The sequence below is a fragment of the Schistocerca cancellata genome, chromosome 1 (genome assembly GCF_023864275.1).
Source record: "Schistocerca cancellata isolate TAMUIC-IGC-003103 chromosome 1, iqSchCanc2.1, whole genome shotgun sequence".
NCBI lineage: Eukaryota > Metazoa > Arthropoda > Insecta > Orthoptera > Acrididae > Schistocerca > Schistocerca cancellata.
This window is the reverse complement of record NC_064626.1, coordinates 321,190,375-321,211,936: the sequence shown is the minus strand read 5'-3', so window position 1 is coordinate 321,211,936 and position 21,562 is coordinate 321,190,375. Positions and strand designations below refer to the sequence as shown.

The window sequence follows — 21,562 nt, the reverse complement described above, 5'->3', positions numbered from 1 at the left end:
TTCCCCAATTTGAAGAAATGACTGGTGGGACAAAGATTTTATTCAAACGTGCAGGTGAGTGCAGCAACTAATAGCTATTTTGCAGACTTGGACAATTTCTATTATTCGGAGGGGATCAACAAATTAGAACAGCGTTAGATGAAGTGTATAAGTCTAAAAGGAGACTACGTCGAAAAATAAAAAAGGTTTACCCCAAACACGTAAGTATTTTTATTTTTGCACGGACTTTTCATAGTTATCTTGTACAGGAAGATGTTAACAGTGTTTGGCGGGTTGCCGTGTTGAGAAACTTCAGGCGGACTCACTGACAAGAGACACACAAGCGTATCCGCAGCTGCTCCGTGAATATCTGTTCATTGTTTCACTAGGGGACAGGGAGACGGAAGGAGAGCTGCAACATAACTTCTTCTTGAATGCGAGAAGAACTAACTCTCTTGGACAAGGATGTGCTACGAAATCGACTGCGGTCTGTTCACGGAAATAATCTGGCCTTTCCCTTGCCTTTGTTTACGGGAACCATAGGAAACGTATAGGGTAACTGGATGGCTAGATAGGAAGATGGGCTTCACCCCACTTGAACGTATTTTTAATATATTATCCGTCCGTAACTAAACGCTGACTGTTGTTTTATTAAATAAATACAGCAACTGGGATACTGCGTAACATTAATGGTGGTGTTATTTGAATAAATTCTGTAGAAACAATACGTGCAGAGCAAGACTTGAGCTGTGGGAAATGTATACGGTAGTGTTTCACGCAACAGTGTGGCATAGGGCACGACGTTTGTGCAATGTGAGCATGTCGTGTAGTTGTACGGGATAGTGTATACGTAGAATCAAATCACCTGCATTAGAAATTGGGCAGTAATACTACTTCCTCAAAGAGGCTACAAGATTGTGCCACCAAATATTATAGCCAACCATATGGTCGAACTTATTCCCCCATGGGGAAGACAAGAAAAAATAACACATTATCCTTCGGAAAATCTTCATACCTTTGTGTGTCGGAGACCCATACACTTGTGGCTGGCAGTGAAGGACAATACGCTGCGGATGCCGGTCATTCCGGAGGAAAGAACGTGGCCGTGACGCGCCTCCGCCGAATTGAACACTGCTCCCTAACGCGTGGTATCCTCCTCCCGCGAGACGACCCGCCAATATGTGGTGCCTGTGGCTTGCAACTGACTTTACGCCACATTTTAACTGGATGCATTTTGTACTGTTATAAGCGGGAACGAGTAAATTTACGTGGGGATACGCCTTCTATTTTGTGAACTGTCTGGACTCCGCCCGCAGCTTTTAGGCTAGAGCTTGTTGCACACTGGTTGACTCATCCCTTTTATTCCAGGGAGCAGCTAGTCGCAGCTATCAGCTGTATTATTTTAATTATCTGCACAGCTTTCTCTCTTTTTACTCATGGTTTTAGATCTGATAACGCGCTTTTCGCACGTGCGTTCTTTTAAGGGCGTTCCTTATGTTTTTTTGCGGATCACTTTTACTAATATTGCGATCTCTATCGACAACTGCCTCTTAAAATTTTAGTAAGGGTGTTATCCTGTGTCCACACCGTCATATCACGACCACGACCACCACCACCACCACCACCACCAACACCACCACCACCACCATTTCGTATCTGTGCATCGTTCATAAGTCTCTTTTGGAGTGATCACTGGGTACGATGTTTAGGACAACCGTAAGTTTGAAATGACGCTTATGTTTATATTGTCATGTGTATATCTCCACTGATAGCAGGATACTGCCTTTTCCGAAACAAAGGGCCCTAGTTTTTGTTATAATCCATAATCCTCTAACAGATAAGCTACACGTTGAGGAGCAATATAAAAGAATGTCCGAAATTGTCTTTTCCTCATTAACGACGGTTACGTACAGCTTCTTTGTTCGTTAATGAAGAGTAGGCCACCGTTACGTCAGAACAAAATGAAGCTGCTCACCTATCGAATGTTGTCATCAGTTAATATGGAGATTTTAAAGCAATTTTTAACCATTGATGTCGTTACGAAAACTGATTCTCATTCTAAAGTGGGCCTACGGCTGCAATATAAGTTTACCTAGCAAGACAGCCGTATGAGCTTGCTGTCTAGGAGCATGTTTATTAAACCGCACGAGGTCCAGAACTATCACGCACGTGGCTAAGTGTGGAAAAGAACAGGTCGCGAAAGGACACCAAGTTTTCTCTGAGCGAGTTGTTTCCTCAGTGATACAGTCTACTGCTGCAACGAGAAATCAAGAACACCAAGCGCGCAGACTGGAGCAATTGTTCTCTGGTTAACGACCGAGTGACCATGTGGCTCAAAAGGCTGTAGACGTCGGGACTGAAGTTGATGCAGAGTTTCTTCACTTCCGTATGGACCTGGAACACTTCTGCACTGGCGTCTAATAAACAAAACACGAGCGGTTAGGGAATATTAAATAGGGCATGTGGTCGTACGAAAACTTTTCATAGAACAGAACTTAGTACATGCTTCCCGCAGGGAAGGCAATGTCAGAGTCGAAGGTAGTGATGATGATGATGTTTGGTTTGTGGGGCGCTCAACTGCGTGGTTATCAGCGCCCGTACAATTACCCAATCTTTGCTCAGTCCAATTTCGCCACTTTCCTGAATGATGATGAAATGATGAGGACAACACAAACACCCAGTCATCTCGAGGCAGGTGAAAATCCCTGACCCCGCCGGGAATCGAACCCGGGACCCCGTGCTCGGGAAGCGAGAACGCTACCGCGAGACCACGAGCGGCGGACAGAATCGAAGGTAGTGCTACGTCGACGGCAAGAAAGTGTTAGACACTATATACAACCGCGTAGATAATGTCGACAACCCGTGGACCAGGTAATTGCATACATGCATGTCGCATCGAAAGAAGAAACTAAAAAAAAAGTACTTAATGCAATATGAACAGCGATCGATGGCAAGAATGGCAATGATCTTCTACCAGTACAATGCAAAGCGCGTAAATAGTGGAAAACCCCTTTGATGTTTCCGGGCATATCAATTCTTTTTTCCTAATTTATTTAAGTTTACTTTGTCAGTTAAGCATGACTAATATATGATTCTATTAAATGATCTTGAATAAGATGCAGCAATGCATTAGAGCCATGACAGTCCCAGATACTCCCGAGCCACGGTCTGGCCTAAAAGAAAGGACGGAAGGAAGAAGAGAAGGCAGGGGAGCAAGACAGAAGGGAGAATGGCTAGGGTGCAACGTCCCGTCGATGAAGTGGTCATTAGAGCCGGAAGACAACCTCGCATTAGGAAAGCAGAGAGAGGAAATTTGGCTGTGCTCTTTGAAAGGAACCACCGCAGCATTCGCCGTAAGCGATGGAGGGAAATCACAAAAAAACAACTGAATTTCGATGGTCGGATTTGAACTGCCGTCCTCCGGAACACGAGTCAAATATGCTGGCTAGAGATACTCATTTGCTGATGCTACGTTCGGTGAGGGGACGTGGAAGTAGGGTCCCGCGTGAAAAATTTGTTTGCAGCGAAATCTGGCGCCAGGAATGCTTTTCTTTATGTTCGAAATCCATTATCTAATAAGGACGACTGTTAACTGAAGCGAAGGGGAAGCCTTTGTGTGTCACAGCTAGAATTTGATCATTTTTGATATCCGATTTCATTGATATAAATTTTTCGTTACCGAAGGTTGCTGAGGGCATGCACGATTAGACATTCGTGTTTCGGTGCTGAAATCACTTAATGAAGCCAATTCTCAGTGACAGTATGCTACATAATTTTCGTAAATATTTATACTGTTACAGCTGTCAATGGTAGCGGTTGGGTGAAAGGGAGATGAGCGCTCCATGGCAGTGCCTAAGTGGTTCAAATGGTTCAAATGGTTCTGAGCACTAAGGGACTTAACATCTGTGGTCATCAGTCCCCTAGAACTTAGAACTACTTAAACCTAACTAACCTAAGGACATCACACACATCCATGCCCGAGGCAGGATTCGAACCTGCGACCGTAGCAGTCGCGCGGTTCCGGACTGAGCGCCTGAACCGCTAGACCACCGCGGCCGGCTACGCCTAAGTGGTAATCCAGGACAGTGTCATCAGGCAGACTGTGTTTAAAATTGTTATCACTCTGAAGTACGCCAAGGATTGCGAGCAAACTGTACATTTCGTTAATGTCCAAGTCATTTCTATAGCAAGGAACATTAGTAAGGTGACCGTAGGTGTTAAGGAATACAGAGTGTATGCTCCATTTTCCGTGAAAAGCCGCACTTACAAGAAGTGTTTCTTAATCCGTCCTCCACAAGGACCAACATCGCTGGCGAGTCATCTATACCGATACCTGTCGTTGAATAATACTGAGATATGTTCCAAATTGGCATACTTTATTAACGCCACCGATTAATCGATCAGTCGCTAGACACACACGTAAAAATACCTGAGGTTATCCGGACCGATATAAGGCGGATTGCCACAGTAGGAAGTTTGAGATGCACTGGAAGTACCCTAAAGAAGTGTAATTCATGCTCGCTTCGAACAATAGGCTAGAGAAGAGAAGTTCGTGCTTTCCATTCTATTGACACGAAGACAATTTCAGACACAGAATTAGGTAATTTGGAGAATGATGAGGTAAGTAATCGACACTGGCCTTTCTAAAGGAATCACATCTGAATTCGCTTGATTTAGGGAAAATAACAATAACGGACAAACGAGCGGACATTGACCCTCCCCCCCACCCATCCCCTTTCCCCCACGTCTTCACGTTGTACCGAATAGCAGTCTCATGTCTTAACCAAATTCGATTCTGTAGATGCCAAACAGGAAAAAATTATATCTTCAGAGTAATAAGATTACCAGTTATGACTTTAATTTGTTAAGCAAATCAAATGCTACGGTTGATAAGATATTACAAACAAAAGGAGAATCGATCAGAAAACAACAGATTCAGTAATGCGGATCAAGATGCTCACACAAGTGTGTTCGTTCACATTCACCCGCATAAACGGTAGTACATTAGCATTTGATCTTCACAACATACATATAGACTACAAAACACTGTACATTCCACACTGAATTTTCAAGAGCCTCACTTCAAATATTTGTTACCAGTTATCTGTTATGTGACACAAGGAATTTTGTCTTAGTCCTGTACGTTTCAGATCTGATTTTCCATTGCAGTAAGCGAAGTATAGTGCCATGTCTTCAGGCGGCCTCATTTTCATAAAACACTTTAATGCATAATTGTAAGTGGATTCGTAATGTTTTCGAGTTACTACGACTATCTACTTTGTTTCACGTCTCGTTAGTGAGCGCTTCAGTAACCGTGACTGTATCATTCCAGGGACTATTAATCTGTTTAACTGAGAAGTCGCTTTGTGAGACGCCAATAGCTACTATTGGACTTCTAGTAACAGGTTCCGACACTTAGAGCAGTCACCTCTCTCGGTAAGGGGGACGTGGGCGAGAGAGTGGAAGAGGGAAGGGAAGGTATCGGAAGCCTGCCGTTCACCGCCGTAATGAATCGATCGATAAGGCAGCACAATTGGCGCAAATTGCGCACGGCGCAGGGTGGTGCTTTTGGTGGCCTGGCTCTTATCGCGGTGGACGCACTGGTGCAGACCGTGACAGGCTGTGCCCTATCAACCGCCGCAAGTAGCGTAGCGTACGCTAGCCCAGTGCCCAAGTATAAAGCCCAAGAGTATAAAGCCCACGAGTATAAAGCCCACGACTCGTATTCATCATTAGATATTCTAGTCTGACATACTAAGATTATCTTACATCAGAAGAGGCACAGAAACTCTGAAAGGAAGAGTAACTTTCACCGGACTGCTCGTCAAACATGCATGTGTTTTTCCATGTAGTGAATTCTCAAGTCAACGCGCTATTGACTGAAGATTTTCTAGTGATTAGATACCATGTGTGAAGTGAAATTATAGTAAATCAGCCAAATACCGGTCTACATTTGTTCCAATCACTTAACTGCAGATAAAATGTTCACCATGCCCAAAGTTATTTCGATGCAGGGTTAATGTAAGTCAGAGGGTGCCAAAGCCACGGAATGCAGTCTATGTTCTAACAGCTCAATTGCTCAGTTTTCCAATTAATCAACGCTGGTTTATTGGCGGAAGCATTATCCTAATAAAACTAGTTTTGAAAACTAATCCAATAATTATTTTACTCTTGGCAAAAAACTTTCCGACTGATGAAACTGATTTTACACGTTTGTGCTGCAGCGATACTGCCTTCGCTTTGATAGCTGTTTAGCTTGTGGTGTGGATAACCCATGTCTCAGCTACAGCTGTACAAAGAAGTTAGATTATTTTTAAAACAGCCCAAAAATTTCAGAATAATTAGTTTCGTATTTCGTTTTGTTCAGCATTCAAATGTTGCACACTACTAGCAGAAAGCTTTCTCATGGTCAATTCTTCAGTATATCGTACTCGCTCTTCCGGTAGGGTCTTGGTCACAGCTAGTTCACATTCGTTTATTCGTCGATGGTCCACCAAGCTATTTTTATCTGCGATGCAATTTCGGGACGCCCGTCGTGGTGATCGGTTTTACGGGAGATACGGTAAAATGTGAATACAGTCGCCCTTTCTTTGACTGTAGTAAATGAAGGAAGGAAGGGAGATTACGGTTTAACGCCCCACCGACATCGATGTCATCAGCGACGCGGTTCTAGGCGCGCAGTCCGGAGCCGCGCGACTGTACGGTCGCAGGTTCGAATCCTGCCTCGGGCATGGATGTGTGTGATGTCCTTAGGTTAGTTAGGTTTAAGTAGTTCTAAGTTCTAGGGGACTGATGACCACAGCTGTTAAGTCCCATAGTGCTCAGAGCCTCATTAGCGACGGATGCAAATGAGGAAGCATAAACCTTAGCACATGGCAACTTTTGACTAATTCACGCTGGCGATAAACCGTCACAGACAAGATTTTGACAGCATTTAATTCCAGTTCAGCCACTTGAAAGAAATATACACGACTACTAAAATGCTGTATGAACAAAAATACACTCCTGGAAATTGAAATAAGAACACCGTGAATTCATTGTCCCAGGAAGGGGAAACTTTATTGACACATTCCTGGGGTCAGATACATCACATGATCACACTGTCAGAGCCACAGGCACATAGACACAGGCAACAGAGCATGTACAATGTCGGCACTAGTACAGCGTATATCCACCTTTCGCAGCAATGCAGGCTGCTATTCTCCCATGGAGACGATCGTAGAGATGCTGGATGTAGTCCTGTGGAACGGCTTGCCATGCCGTTTCCACCTGGCGCCTCAGTTGGACCAGCGTTCGTGCTGGACGTGCAGACCGCGTGAGACGACGCTTCATCCAGTCCCAAACATGCTCAATGGGGGACAGATCCGGAGATCTTGCTGGCCAGGGTAGTTGACTTACACCTTCTAGAGCACGTTGGGTGGCACAGGATACATGCGGACGTGTATTGTCCTGTTGGAACAGCAAGTTCCTTTGCCGGTCTAGGAATGGTAGAACGATGGGTTCGATGACGGTTTGGATGTACCGTGCACTATTCAGTGTCCCCTCGACGATCACCAGTGGTGTACGGCCAGTGTAGGAGATCGCTCCCCACACCATGATGCCGGGTGTTGGCCCTGTGTGCCTCGGTCGTATGCAGTCCTGATTGTGGCGCTCACCTGCCCGGCGCCAAACACGCATACGACCATCATTGGCACCAAGGCAGAAGCGACTCTCATCGCTGAAGACGACACGTCTCCATTCGTCCCTCCATTCACGCCTGTCGCGACACCACTGGAGGCGGGCTGCACGATGTTGGGGCGTGAGCGGAAGACGGCCTAACGGTGTGCGGGACCGTAGCCCAGCTTCATGGAGACGGTTGCGAATGGTCCTCGCCGATACCCCAGGAGCAACAGTGTCCCTAATTTGCTGGGAAGTGGCGGTGCGGTCCCCTACGGCACTGCGTAGGATCCTACGGTCTTGGCGTGCATCCGTGCGTCGCTGCGGTCCGGTCCCAGGTCGACGGGCACGTGCACCTTCCGCCGACCACTGGCGACAACATCGATGTACTGTGGAGACCTCACGCCCCACGTGTTGAGCAATTCGGCGGTACGTCCACCCGGCCTCCCGCATGCCCACTATACGCCCTCGCTCAAAGTCCGTCAACTGCACATACGGTTCACGTCCACGCTGTCGCGGCATGCTACCAGTGTTAAAGACTGCGATGGAGCTCCGTATGCCACGGCAAACTGGCTGACACTGACGGCGGCGGTGCACAAATGCTGCGCAGCTAGCGCCATTCGACGGCCAACACCGCGGTTCCTGGTGTGTCCGCTGTGCCGTGCGTGTGATCATTGCTTGTACAGCCCTCTCGCAGTGTCCGGAGCAAGTATGGTGGGTCTGACACACCGGTGTCAATGTGTTCTTTTTTCCATTTCCAGGAGTGTATTTTGCAAGACAAGTTGAAACATAAATTCAGTTATTTCACAACACGTATAAAAATCACTTCATCGATATGAATGTTAATCTATGACGTAAAGTGAAATATTCTCCTTGTCTGTTACGTAACGCATGCCCATGCGTTAACGTGTAATTGAAAAACTAACAAATTATACACAAAGTCTGTAAGTAAGAGTTAATATTAAGATTTAGTAGCGTCGTACTTCACAGTAAGGACGATCATTGCCATCAACAATCCATTTCTTTTATCTAAATTATAATGCCACTGACGAAAGTGGCTGGTAGCTCTCGGACTTCCATTGTGGTTTGTTAAAGACTTAAGTCACGTATCAACTGGCATGTACGAATTATCGCTGACACTGACTGTTCAAGGTTTCGTGGACGACTTTCCACTAAGTTCTGAAATAGTAATAATCAAATTTGCTTACATTATTTCCTAGCGTTGAATAATAGCAGTTCATGCCTTTGATGCAACATACACAGTGATTCATTCCAAACTATGCTCGCTGGGAATTACGATGGAGCTTCGAGGATGTTAATCAGTATACTTGCTTGTCCTTTAACACGATCACTGTCAACTTGTAACGGAGTGATTCGATTCCAGACCTTGTCACAATGTGAGTGTCATTCTGTTGTCTGAAATGTTGAAAACCGGCTATCATTTGATCGATTTCGAAAGTCAAGATTCGAGCCGAACCAAAAACAGACCACATCATCATCACACAATTTACGCTCAACGTCACTGTCGGTACGACAAACTCATTTGGTCGTAGACATCGTTCACTAGGAATCCGTCGGGTTCACACACAGTTGACAGTGGCCCATCGTGAACCATTACTCATGATTCAACAAAACGACTCTCCACATTTTATTAGCCCAATGACAGCGTGGTCTATGCCACGCGAGGTCGCTCATTCTTTCTTGCAGTCACTGGCTTTTGGTCAGCAGCAACACCTCGAAAAACATGATTTATCAGCTATAGTTGGATCCGTCTGTCTCTTACCTCTATACTTGAACTGCAACGGATGTTCTCTGTAACAACTGAACAGAAGTATGTCGCTTGATTCGTAGAGCACGCTACAGATTTCGTCCGCTCCTAATAGTTAATTTCTTAGACCACCGGCGCGAAGTTCCGTTTTTGTAATTCCTTGAAGCTCTCATTTCACGGCACTTTGGCACGTATAAATCCTAAGAAATCTCCCTGATGAAATGTACGAACTTACTGGACCCCTGTTCTAACACATTTTATTCTCTCCATCGACTCACTCTGCATCTACAATGACAGTATGCAGCATGGCCAGACTACCACCGACGAAATTTCGGAGGTTGTTTAGGTATATGTTGTGAATTTTTTGGTATAATGGTCTAGTGGAGTCCAGTGGCTCGTTAGTGAGTAATGATGTAGTCATGAGTTGCTCGGTTACCCCACACTATTTTTTGTTTCTTTGAAAATACCTTCACAACAGCGATCGTGGACAGCTTGTGAAACTTTATCGCTGGTGTTCGGCTTTACCCTGCTTAATGGTTGCCTTTATACTACAAAAAATGGTTCAAATGGCTCTAAGCACTACGGGACTTAACATCTGAGGTCATCAGTCCCCTAGACTTATGACTACGTAAACCTAACTAACCTAAGGACATCACAAACATCCATGCCCGAGGCAGGGTTCGAACCTGCGACCGTAGCAGCCACGTGATTCCGGACTGAAGCACCTAGAACCGCTCGGACACAGCGGCAGGCTTTATACTACATAGGTGAGAAATAACAAAACTAGGTACTAATGACCGTGGCGTTTAAGTAAGCGGCTGTTATTCGATATTGAAGTAATATACTTATGGTGTGGACAGTTTCATCAAATTTGATTGACGCACAGGTAGTAGACGAACAGCTTGTTCAGACACACACTACCGCTGCGGAACTTCTGCGCTAGAACAAAGGGAGATGTTTGTGGACTCTTGTCACATTCTGAAGGCGATCTCCAATACTTGGAACATATTTTGAAAGTGTTCAAATTCGCAACATCAGTCTCATTTCTTCTGTTCATATTGCGAACAAGACATTTTCCGCCACAGCAAACGGATACGTCAGTAATAAACTGCTCATGCTTTTCATCGAGAAAGTTGACACTTGTCAGTGTAAGGATGCAGTTCAAGAACACAAAACTGCTGGCCACTAGTATGCCATGACAAAAGTCACTCTGTAATAAGGGGAATAACCCTTCTTCTATGTTTGAGTAGTGTTTACCAGATGCCCAGATCAAGCTTGAAAGTACGTCAGGAAAATGATAATCGAACATATCGAAAAGAAAATACGGTAGATAAAAAAATTAAGTTTTGTATTTAGACTAGTTGAAGCTAGCGGCTGGATATAGATAAAAAGATATAATCAGAAGAGTAAAAATGGCCTGGACTGTAATTGGTAAACTAAATAGGGTGTAAGTTGATGCTATTTCCGGAAAGCAACATTACGTATGTAGATCGGAGCGCAAGAGTTGAATAATAACCAGAAGCAAAATTCTGAGAAAAAACATTTTACACTAAATATTACAAACAATTTACTAAACATCAGCGTTCACCATGCAAATGTAGCCCAAAATGAGCTACTGTGTTAGTTACCTAACTCTTATTTTATCCATAAGGACTACATAAGGAGCAAAATATGTAATGTAATCATCCAGTTCTTGCATTTACTTTTTTAAGACTGAAACAGAGGATTCACTGAACAGAGTTTCTAGCTATGTGTGAGCAATTATTTACTAAACATCAAAAAATAAACTAGAATAAATATATTTCAAACTATTTAAAGTATTACGAAAATTAAGAAAAAATACGTTTCAGAAGAAAGTCTTGACTGCATTTATTACGTCCTTAGTAAGAATATAAATAAATTAGCGGAGAATATTTGAAGAACTTTGTGTCCAATTTGTTTAGGGGCACATACGAAAATGCAGTTTAAAAGGAAGTACAAAAGTAGCCTAATTGTGTTTATATCAAAAGTCCCAAAATATCCTATAACATGCAACTGTTCGAACCTCTTTAAATGATGTATCGTTGTCAGATCCTACATTGCCACCAACACACTTGAGGTCCACGCGCCGCTTCTTATGTATAAGAGGGATATTCTTTCCTGCGAGCCTAATTACATCTGTATATTTATTGCTGTTGAGAGGCAGTGTAGTCATGTAGAACAGAGGTACCTGTAGTTTTGGTACTTGCTTATTAGTAGAAAAAAAAAACAAAAAAAAAAAACAAAAAACAGAACATGGATCCAAGAACAATGTTCTGATGTCCTGGATACCAGAGGCGAGCTTAGTAGATGAATTTGTGATATGATTTACTGACATTCTTAATCATCCTCTTGAATAATGGCAACAGATGAAATTTAAAGTAGAATTTCATCTCCTGCTGCACTTTCACTACAGTGCATTTTCTGGGCGCTGATGATACAATATCATACTATTCTTCTGGTTCAAAAATACACTCTTTCTTCCGTTTGATCTCCCCAATCTGGGACAACACATGACCACAGGACATACATGTTTGGGCACACTGAGGAAAATTGCACTTTTTCATAAATCTACCATGATGCAGCCATTGTGCTGGAGTACTGAGCCATCAGATATTTTTATTCTCTACTGAACACTTATCCGTGACCATATGCAGCATTTTAACATCATCTGATATGTCGTTTTTTGTGTAATGATTTCAGATTGATTCAGTTTCGTTCAGTCCTTTCCCAGCAATGGAAACTGAGGCCAATTTGACGAAGAGAAGAACCACATACTTCCGGCTATTATCTGCTTCATGCACTCTAAGAAAGGGTCACCGAATTGAAATATCATCTACCCATCACATGCAACATTTGTAAAAAAAAAAAAAAAAAAAAAAAAAAATCAAACACTGGACGACAGAAGAGACCATATCTATGTAGCCAAATCTATGAAGAAATTCAATTTTACAAAAAGTGGTCATTATCCATTGCTTGAGTTCAGATCTTCAATTTCTCTGCCCTAGCAGCTCTGACTTATGTCAGTAAGTCATGGATTTTAATACGGAAACCATTTAAAAAGTGAGGGTTTATAAGCGAGCAATGGAATGATGCACGCTAGGAATTCCCAGGAGAGATAGAGGCGAACAAACAAATGGATGGGAGGAAAGACTGAAGTGGAAAACGCAATTATAAATGTAATGACAATGAAATGGGGGTTGGTGGAACTTGTGATCAGGCGAATTTGTGGTAGGTGGACCAAGGAAGTTCCTTTATGAATTTTACAGGCAAGCAAAGACCGGAACGACTACCAAATTGAAGGTGGGAACGTGGAGTTAGGAAGCAAGTAGGAACAAGATCGGCGCGTACAGAGGTAGACAGGAATTCACAGTAGGACCTAGAGGATGCCTTTATCAAGCAGAGAATGTCAAATAGCTGCTGCTCCTGTAGCTAATGGTGATGACAGTGATGATGACATACTCCGACAACACAGCACACGATGCTGACTGCCTCAGAAGTGTGCCACTTACTGTGTAATGTAAAATGGCAGCTGGTGACACTGGCGCTAGAAGTCCGCGAACTTTGTTGCTGATGCTATAGAGTGGTATAAAACGTGAAGGTAGGAAGAACTGCGCGACGCGAAAGGAGAGTAGAGCGTTCCCGTGAAATAGGAGGCAGCAAACAGTCCGCGGAATGCTTCCAGTAGAGCAGGCCGCATCAGTGATCCCGCGCGCCCGAGTCGTGTAAGCGGGGAAGAGCTCCGGGTCCTGGAAATACGTCGCAAGCGGCGGAGCGAAGGGGGCGGTGCTGTGTGTGCTAATGCACACTCCGACGCTCTTCGCTCTCCTACCAGGGCCTCACTACACTGCACTGCAGGCAGGGCGTAATCTCGAGAGTACAGCGCATCAGCACTGTAAGAAACAATTCGCTTTCCACGGTACAATTCACTCTACACTGTGAAATTGCCGGTAAAGAGGGTGGCGGCAAGCAGCAAAGCAAAAATGCGTAAATGTCATACGAACAGCTAAAGTTTTCCTTGAAAATACGCAACCGGGGCAAATCGATTGTGACAGATGTTGGAACTGGTAGCATGACAGCTGAATTGTATTCTAAAAATTCTGTGTCGCCAATGATCGTAATCAACCGTTACGCAAGAAATGTTAGGTTTTGGCGTACTAAAATGCACATACTGTGTTATTATTTTTCTCTTCTGTAGAGCATTTGTCGCTGACGCAAACTGGGGAGAAACTAGACAGAGAAAAGTTTTCATTTTCATCTACTACAATTGTGGACTACTATCGTGAATAAATAAATAAGTCTAACGCATTATGTCATAAGTCGCTGAATGTTGACGACGAGCAGATAATTAGATTTACAGCCCAACCGTACTTAGCTGGGCCCCAAATGCGCGCCCGACAAAACTTTCACTGATTACTTCAGATACATTGTGACCGCTACAAGTACTGATTTAAGGACACTCCGGTTTATGTGGGTATCCTACAGTCATTTTCCACAGCTTACTAAATGGATCATTTTCCTTAAGAATCGTTTCACATGTGACAGTCACTGTCCGAAAGGACACATCATCTGTTTGGATGGACAGGTACCTTTCCTGGAAACCTTTTAGAGTCGATTCACTAGAACAAGCAATGAGGTCATAAATTTCAATACTGACGCTACAACTTACTCACGGGCTACAGCCGTGAATTTGTCTTACAACTGCGAAGCTTACCACGGATACTGTTGTAATTTAAAGAAAACAGTGCCATGTCAATAATTGACTGCGTTGCCTTTTAGAAGCTGCAGTGGTGCGAGACAATGACCGTAACCTGGGCCTGCCTCCTCCACTCTCCCGTCCCAGGATCACTTTACCACAGTGAACCAGAGTGCAGGCAGCGCAATAATTATTTGACAGTGAGACCAGGGAAGTGTAAATCAATTACCTTAAGAGACACACAAGAGTAATTTAATTCATGATGCACAACAAGTTCAAGGCAAATAGTCAATACCGGTTTTATTTTAATAACATGCATCACACTCCAACTATGCAACCTTCACCCTGCCTGAAATTTCTGGAAGTTAGATTTCTAAAAATGGTTCAAATGGCTCTGACCACTATGGAACTTAACTGCTGAGGTCATCAGTCCCCTAGAACTTAGAACTACTTAAACCTAACTAACCTAAGGACAACACACACATCCATTCCCGAGGCAGGATTCGAACCTGCGACCGTAGCGGTCGCGCGGCTCCAGACTGTAGCGCCTAGAACCGCTCGGCCACTCCGGCCGGCTTAGATTTCTATTCCTCGGTCCTGGACGAACGATCAGAACGTCGCCTGTAACGTGATTTTACTTAGATCGCCGTATAAACTTCTGGCATGTTATTAAGAGCATTTAGACGAGGGCACCGTAAAACTCCTGGCATGTTATTAAAAACATTTCGACGAGGAAACTTTGCGTGGTACAGGGGGCTAATAGAAGCGGTCCTTGATAACAGATCACGTACTTTTTCGTTTTCTTCTTCGTCGCCACGAAACACAATTACACAGCGCTACTGGCCACTACTACTTATCAAACAACTTTGTGTTATAGCGTCGATGGTTACTGTTCAATTATTTGCTTGAAACTAATTTTGAGACCATGTCCCATTGCATCGCAAGGTTCTCACTTTGTTCTTTAGCATAGCATGTTACGAATACAGGCTGATTCTTATTAACGTTTGAAAACCCAAAAAGCGACGTAGATGACGCTGAGACAAGTAATCTAATATGAGATACATGGGGCCGCAAATGTCGGGAAATACTACAAAAGTGGATGATAAATGCTGAACATGTGATGTCACCTGATGACGTACTTCCCTGCCCTCGATTGTAGGGGCAGTTCTACACACTGCTCCACGCGGGTACTCTGTATTCATTCTTGCACTATCCAATGTCATACAGTAGTGCTCGTGGCAGTGGTAACACGAGACTACGACGAATCGGTTTACATTTACAAAAACAGAGTAGCCTGTATGGGTGATGAGTAACACTGCCCACTACCAGCGAGAGTAGGCTCGACAAACCCAAACGCTGCACATGCTGTGAAGTATGTCAACTAGTGACGTCGGATATGCAACATTTGTCATCCTCTTTTGGGGTATTTCCAAGAATTTTCTGGCCCCATGTGTGTTACATCAAATTAGTTGTCCCAGAGTCATCTACCTCGTTTCGTAGGTTTTTAAACGTTAATAAGAATCACACTGTGTACCTGTACCACCTGCAGGCCTGTAGTTTGCTTGTACCTGTACACTCACATGTGCATTATTATGCATCAATATGAAACAGAAACAAATGAGAGGATGAAACCCTGTGCAAGCACACAGTATATTCCTCTCTCATAGCACCAAGGAGGCCGCCAATTGCCGTGCTGACAACCATCAACAGCATCCCCTGGGCCCTCTAAGAGACACTGCGAGGAGTTTTGCTTAACACGAGACACTGGCAGCAGACTGTTGAAAATGATCTGCATGCTACCGCCTTTCCGGCAGCAAACGAAATGCTAGAAATGAAAATTTCTTCCATCGGCAGGCCTTCTGGTCGGTCACCATCTCACTGGCATGTCTAAACAACGTCGACTACGTACACATCATCATCATCACCACCACCACCACCACCACCACCGTTCAGTTCCAGTTTACGAGATGACGAGCACAAGTACTCCCCGTTTCTTCCTGTTACAGCACATTTTTGATTTACGACATTTCCCCAGTTCTAGCTTTTTTTCTCTACCTTTGGTTTCACTATCTCTAAACACAGTTTCCTTGGCCTTCTATCTGATCTTTTGCCTGATACTTCTGAGCGGAACTGTTTAACATTTCTCCGTCTTCATTATGATAACATCATTGCAATCTGTACTTCCCTGCACAATCAGCAATGGGAATTTTGATCCCGACTTCATTTCTGTGTATTTCATTTTTAATTTTTGAGTTTTGGTAATGCGGTAGTAAATTTTAAAATCTGAAGCGTACGAGTAACATTTCCTTGCGCGCTCTCTCTACACACATCACCATCACGCCCTTTGTTATCGTAGTAGGCTTAGTGATAAGAGCACAACGCCTTGTGATTCCTGCGCCCCAGGCACGTATTTTTCCAGTAGTATAGCCATAACAAAGCGATCAACAAAACACCCTTACGTAGTAACGTTGCTTTTCCTTGAAGGAAGCTGGTTCTCCATAAAACCTTATCAGTCTGTATAAACAGCAGTCAGTGTTGACAGTGACAGACGCCAAAAGTTTACCATTCTTCGTTATCTAGTATCTTAAGCATATGCATTATGTGCCAACACAATTCTAGAGTGGCCGCGTCGGTCGTTTCCGACGTGTCAAAGGGCGGCTGGTAACTTAGAGCAGTAGTACGACTGCTTCTTCGACAACGGAAAGAGCCGCAACTATTTCCAATTTTCAGAACTGACGTCCTGAGAATCGGAATGTGCGATACTCGTCAACGCCGAGGGTCAGCGTTCTGTTTCCATTCAGAAGTAACTATATGCATTTTACACAAGTATGCACAGAGTACTTTCACCTCTAAACATTCCAAACAAACCTAAACAGCAAATATTTTGTGCTTTCATATGTTGAGTTTGGACGACAGTGCACATGCTTCGGTCGAATTTACCTTGTGATACTAAAAATGGAAACTTCGTGTGAGGTGAAAAAACTGGTTACTGGAACAAAAGAAAAACTTATTCTCAAATTAATTTAATCACTGAGGTGGAAATATACCTGTGCGATTGGGATAGTGAAGAGGAAAGGTAATTAAACCTTTAGCCACAAGTATTGGTAGGATACAATCGTGAGAGACCCTATGGCATCACACGAAAGACGGAAAGTAACAGTGCGTTTTCTTGAGACAGGAACGACTTATGTAGGCCTGAAACACGTATCTGTAAGTGTAGTCTTAAATACATCACCTCTAACAGCCCGAGATTTATAGCTATCTCCTAATTTTTCTCTCATGTGTAGTTGATCGTGAGAGAATTTATCTTTTCAATAATAACATTCTGATCTGCGGTAGGGTAAGAGGCCACACATATGTGTTAAAAACAAAAAATGGTTCAAATGGCTTTGAGCACTATGGGACTTAACTTCTGAGGTCATCAGTCCCCTAGAACTTAGAACTACTTAAACCTAACTAACCTAAGGACATCACACACATCCATGCCCGAGGCAGGATTCGAACCTGCGACCGTAGCGGTCGCGCGGCTCCAGACTGAAGCGCCTAGAACCGCACGTCCTGGCACAGTGGCGCGGCGAAGCCTCTACTAAAATGAAGCTTGCCTCAATCAGCATGAAATAGAAAGCATACTGCAAAATTTTGCACAAAACTACATACCTGAGAACCAGTTAAGCGGACGGCACTGTTAAAAATGCCTTCAAAAGTTACATTAAGCGTGCTTGCACCAAATTCTCTATGTCAAACTTGAATTTACAAGCGTATCCACATAAGTTTTTAGTTATCGTCGTCGTCGTCGTCGTCGTCAGCAGCAGCAGCAGCAGCAGTAGCAGAAACAACAACAACAGCAGCAGCAGCAGCAGTGGCGGCGGCGGCGGCCATTTGATATCCACTTCTCGTTAATCATTTCTCCTGACTTCACCTAATAGTATGGCCTTCAACTGTATGCATCCGCATCGCCTCTGGATGCTTTCCAATGTATTCTACTCATCTTCCATGTGGAAGTCGTTCTGATCTTTCTTTAACTCTTGAAATCTTCTTTGGTGGATCTATCACCCATTTTTCTGGATACGTGTCCCGGCCATCTATGTGTCGTGTTCATTACTTGTAATAATTATTGTGACTTGGTAAATATAAGCTTCATTTTCTTAGATGCTGAAAGTGTTTGCATAATTGAGTCTGGCATACCACCCCATTCTTAAATAAATTCTCATAATCTATGTTGCTAACTTTTCGCGCGATGTGTGTGTTTATTTCTAGCTTTGTACCCGAGATACCTCTGCGTCCTAGGAATTTATGATCACATAGAATTCGGAAGTGTTTACGACTGTCAAAAATTGTACGATTTCTTTATTGCTTGACAAAATGTAGTCAGCATTAATTTTAGTTGCGTTTGGCCTTTTCGAAGACAATTTTCTATTCGTTTTTTTCAGGAAGAATGTGAAACTGGCAGTACATGAATCATTCCACAAGGCATTTAAAGCTACATATGTTTGTGGGCGTTGAGGCCCGGCTACAGCGTATTAATCACAAGTCTGACAGTAAGGTACGTGACTGACCTTGGCGGTGATGTAGAAGAGATTGTTGAGCACCATCTCTGTGGCCTCCGCGGAGCCCCAGCCCTCGCGGCGGCTGCCCGGCCGGCTCATCTCAGCTGCGTAGTACTGCGGGCAAACAAAAACACTCATTTCATTCCACTCCAGCAGCGCTGCGACCAGACCGCACTTGCAAAGGCAACAAAATAACTGTACCTACACCACGGAACCAACACAATACATCCTACAGAGCTTCGATATGCAAAATTATCTCAAAATTACGTACAATATAAGAAACGTGATTAGACGGAAGTATCCGATATGTAATGATGGAAAAAGTTGCAACCCCAAAAAATAATTAGCGCAGAGTAACGAAATTTCAGAAATAAATTTGCCTACGTAGTATATTTAAGTCATTAACACCGTAAGATCACAGGTTAATGTAACAGCGAGATACGCCATTGCAAATTCGAAAGGCTGGTACATTAACAATCAGTATAACCGACAGAATGTTGAACACAAGCCGGCGAACGTACATGCGTTGTGTTATACAGGTACCGGACGTCAATTGGTGAGATGGAGTTCCAGGCCTTTTGCACTTGATCGCTCAGTGTAGGGCCGGTTAATGCTAGTTGTGGATGACACTGGAGTTGTCCGATTATGTCCCATATCTGCTCGATTGGAGACAGATATGGCGATCGAGAGGCCAAAGCAACATGTCGAGATTGGAGACAGATATGGTGATCGAGCAGGCCAAGGCAATATGCTAACACTCTGTGGAGTATGTTGGGTTACGACAGTGGTATGTGGACGTACAATTTTGCAGTCTGGATGTGCGGCATAACCACGAGAGTGCTCCTGCTGTCATAAGAAATCACACCCCAGACTATAACTCCAGGTATAAGTCCAATGTGTCCAGCACGCAGACAAGTTGGTTGCAGGCCCTCAACTGGCCTCCGCCTAACCGACATACGGCCATCCCTGGCGCCGAAACAGAACCGGCTTTCATCAGAAAATACAATAGACCTCCACCCTTCCCTCCAATGAGCTCTCGCTTCACACCACTGAAGTCGTAAGTGGAAATGGTTTGGGGTCAGTGGAATGCACGCAACAGGGCGTCTGGCTCGGACCTGTCCTTGAAGTGACTGATTTGTAACAGTTCGTTGCGTCTCATTGTGGTGCTAACTGCTGCTCAAATTGCTGCTGCAGATGGAGTTCGATGTGCCAAAGCCATTCGCCGAACACGATGGTCTTCCCTCTCGGAAGTACCATGTGGCCGTCCGGGTCCAGTCTCCATGCGACCGTACATCCTCGTGACGACCTCTGCTAGTAACCACGTACAGTGACTACATTACTGCCAAATTTCTGAGAAAATCGCAGAAGTAACAACCAGCTTCTCATATCCTTATTAGACGACCTCGTTCAAGCTCTATGGGGTGTTGATAAAGGCGTGTTTGTCGTCTTAAAGGCATTCTCGACTAACATCAATTTCCCACGTCCAATTGCAAAGGTAACTCAAATCTCACAACCGTAACAGCGTGTATTTAAACCAAAGCTGATTTGCGTCCTCACAGTGGCGCTATTAGGGCCACAGTCATACGAATGAGGCGAAATTTGAATTGACTACATTTTTCAGATGTAGAAACACGTCTACCAATTTTTTTTCTTATGTCGCACAACTCCTCCTTGTTGTTGCGACTCTTTTTCCGTCAGCGTAATTTGATTACATAACTGGCAATCAGTCACTGAAATCAGTCACAACACTGAAGTTTGTACGAGTTTCTCTCGGGAAACGTTTAAGGTGAAACGACCACATAAATTTAATGATACATGGCTCAAATTTATTGGAGAACCCATGAAAAAAGTGTTACTGGTGCACGAAAGAGATCGCTAACAAACCCCTTCTTCGATCAATCCTTGAGTATCATTTGTTGGTATGGAACCCTTACCAAGGTGGGATTAACGAGAGAGAAAAAATTTAAAGCATATTTACACGACTCATCACGAGTTAGTTTAGTAAGTGTGAGAATGTCACAGAACAGCTCAAAGAGCAGCAGTGGGAGACGTTACAATAGAGACGAGCCGGCAACCTTACTCACAAAATTCCGAGAGCCCACTTTCTAAAATGAGTCAACTGACACTGTTGAGTTAAAAAGTACCCTTGTCCATCACGAGACCGAATGCTGCCGCATGGCGTTGCAACTAGGTGACGCGGTAAGGGAAGTATATACTGGGCAGCGGAACTCTATGACCAGCAACCTACTATCGATATAAACGTGTCCTGGCGATAACAGCGTCATCTGCCGAGACATTTCCTCCAGTTTATACAGCTCTCCAAGTCAATACACATAATTTAAAGTAGTCACCATAGGAAAACTGCGTTACTAGTAACTATGGCGCGGAGAATGTGTGTGTAATTAGCTGTTCAAGTTCCTTAAAGATGAAGACTAAAAAGATTTTATAAGAAAGTAAAAACGGAAGAACTTAATCCCTAAAAATATTTCTAAATGTGATAAAGCGTTAATCTGTTGCGTATCACAGCTCCAAATTCGAAGATTTTTGGACGCTTTTGCTTTGGCGTACTAGGAAACCATTTCACAATAACGCCGCAGGAGCTCGGAAATATGATAAAACCTACAAAATAACGGGGGATATCCCTCCTTTCCTATAAAAAGAAATAACAGCGGAGCTGTAATATTTTTTGCAAGAAGGGTTATGTTCTTGCGCTTCTCTCTTCAAAATATCAAGCCAAGATCATTCCACATACCGAGTGCAATTTGCTGAGATGCCCATGAATCGCGTGTACAAAATCCACGAGAATTTTGAACGCAATCTGTCTGTATTAGCGAAGTAGTGATAGTCAAATTCTGCAGGACGCTCACGGGCAGTAACATTGTCACGCGATTTTGGAGG

At 43.8% G+C, this 21,562-nt stretch overlaps 1 protein-coding gene across 2 annotated transcripts in view; it reads right to left on the bottom strand.

Annotated features, from left to right (window-relative positions):
- The window catches only part of LOC126173067 (protein furry), a 1,238,628-nt gene that overhangs the window by 362,062 nt on the left and 855,004 nt on the right, over nt 1-21,562 (bottom strand). For both annotated transcript variants that reach the window (XM_049920928.1, XM_049920929.1), the window contains one exon: nt 18,674-18,778. In XM_049920928.1, the coding sequence (XP_049776885.1) occupies nt 18,674-18,778 (105 nt within the window). The remainder of the gene's footprint in view (nt 1-18,673; nt 18,779-21,562) is intronic.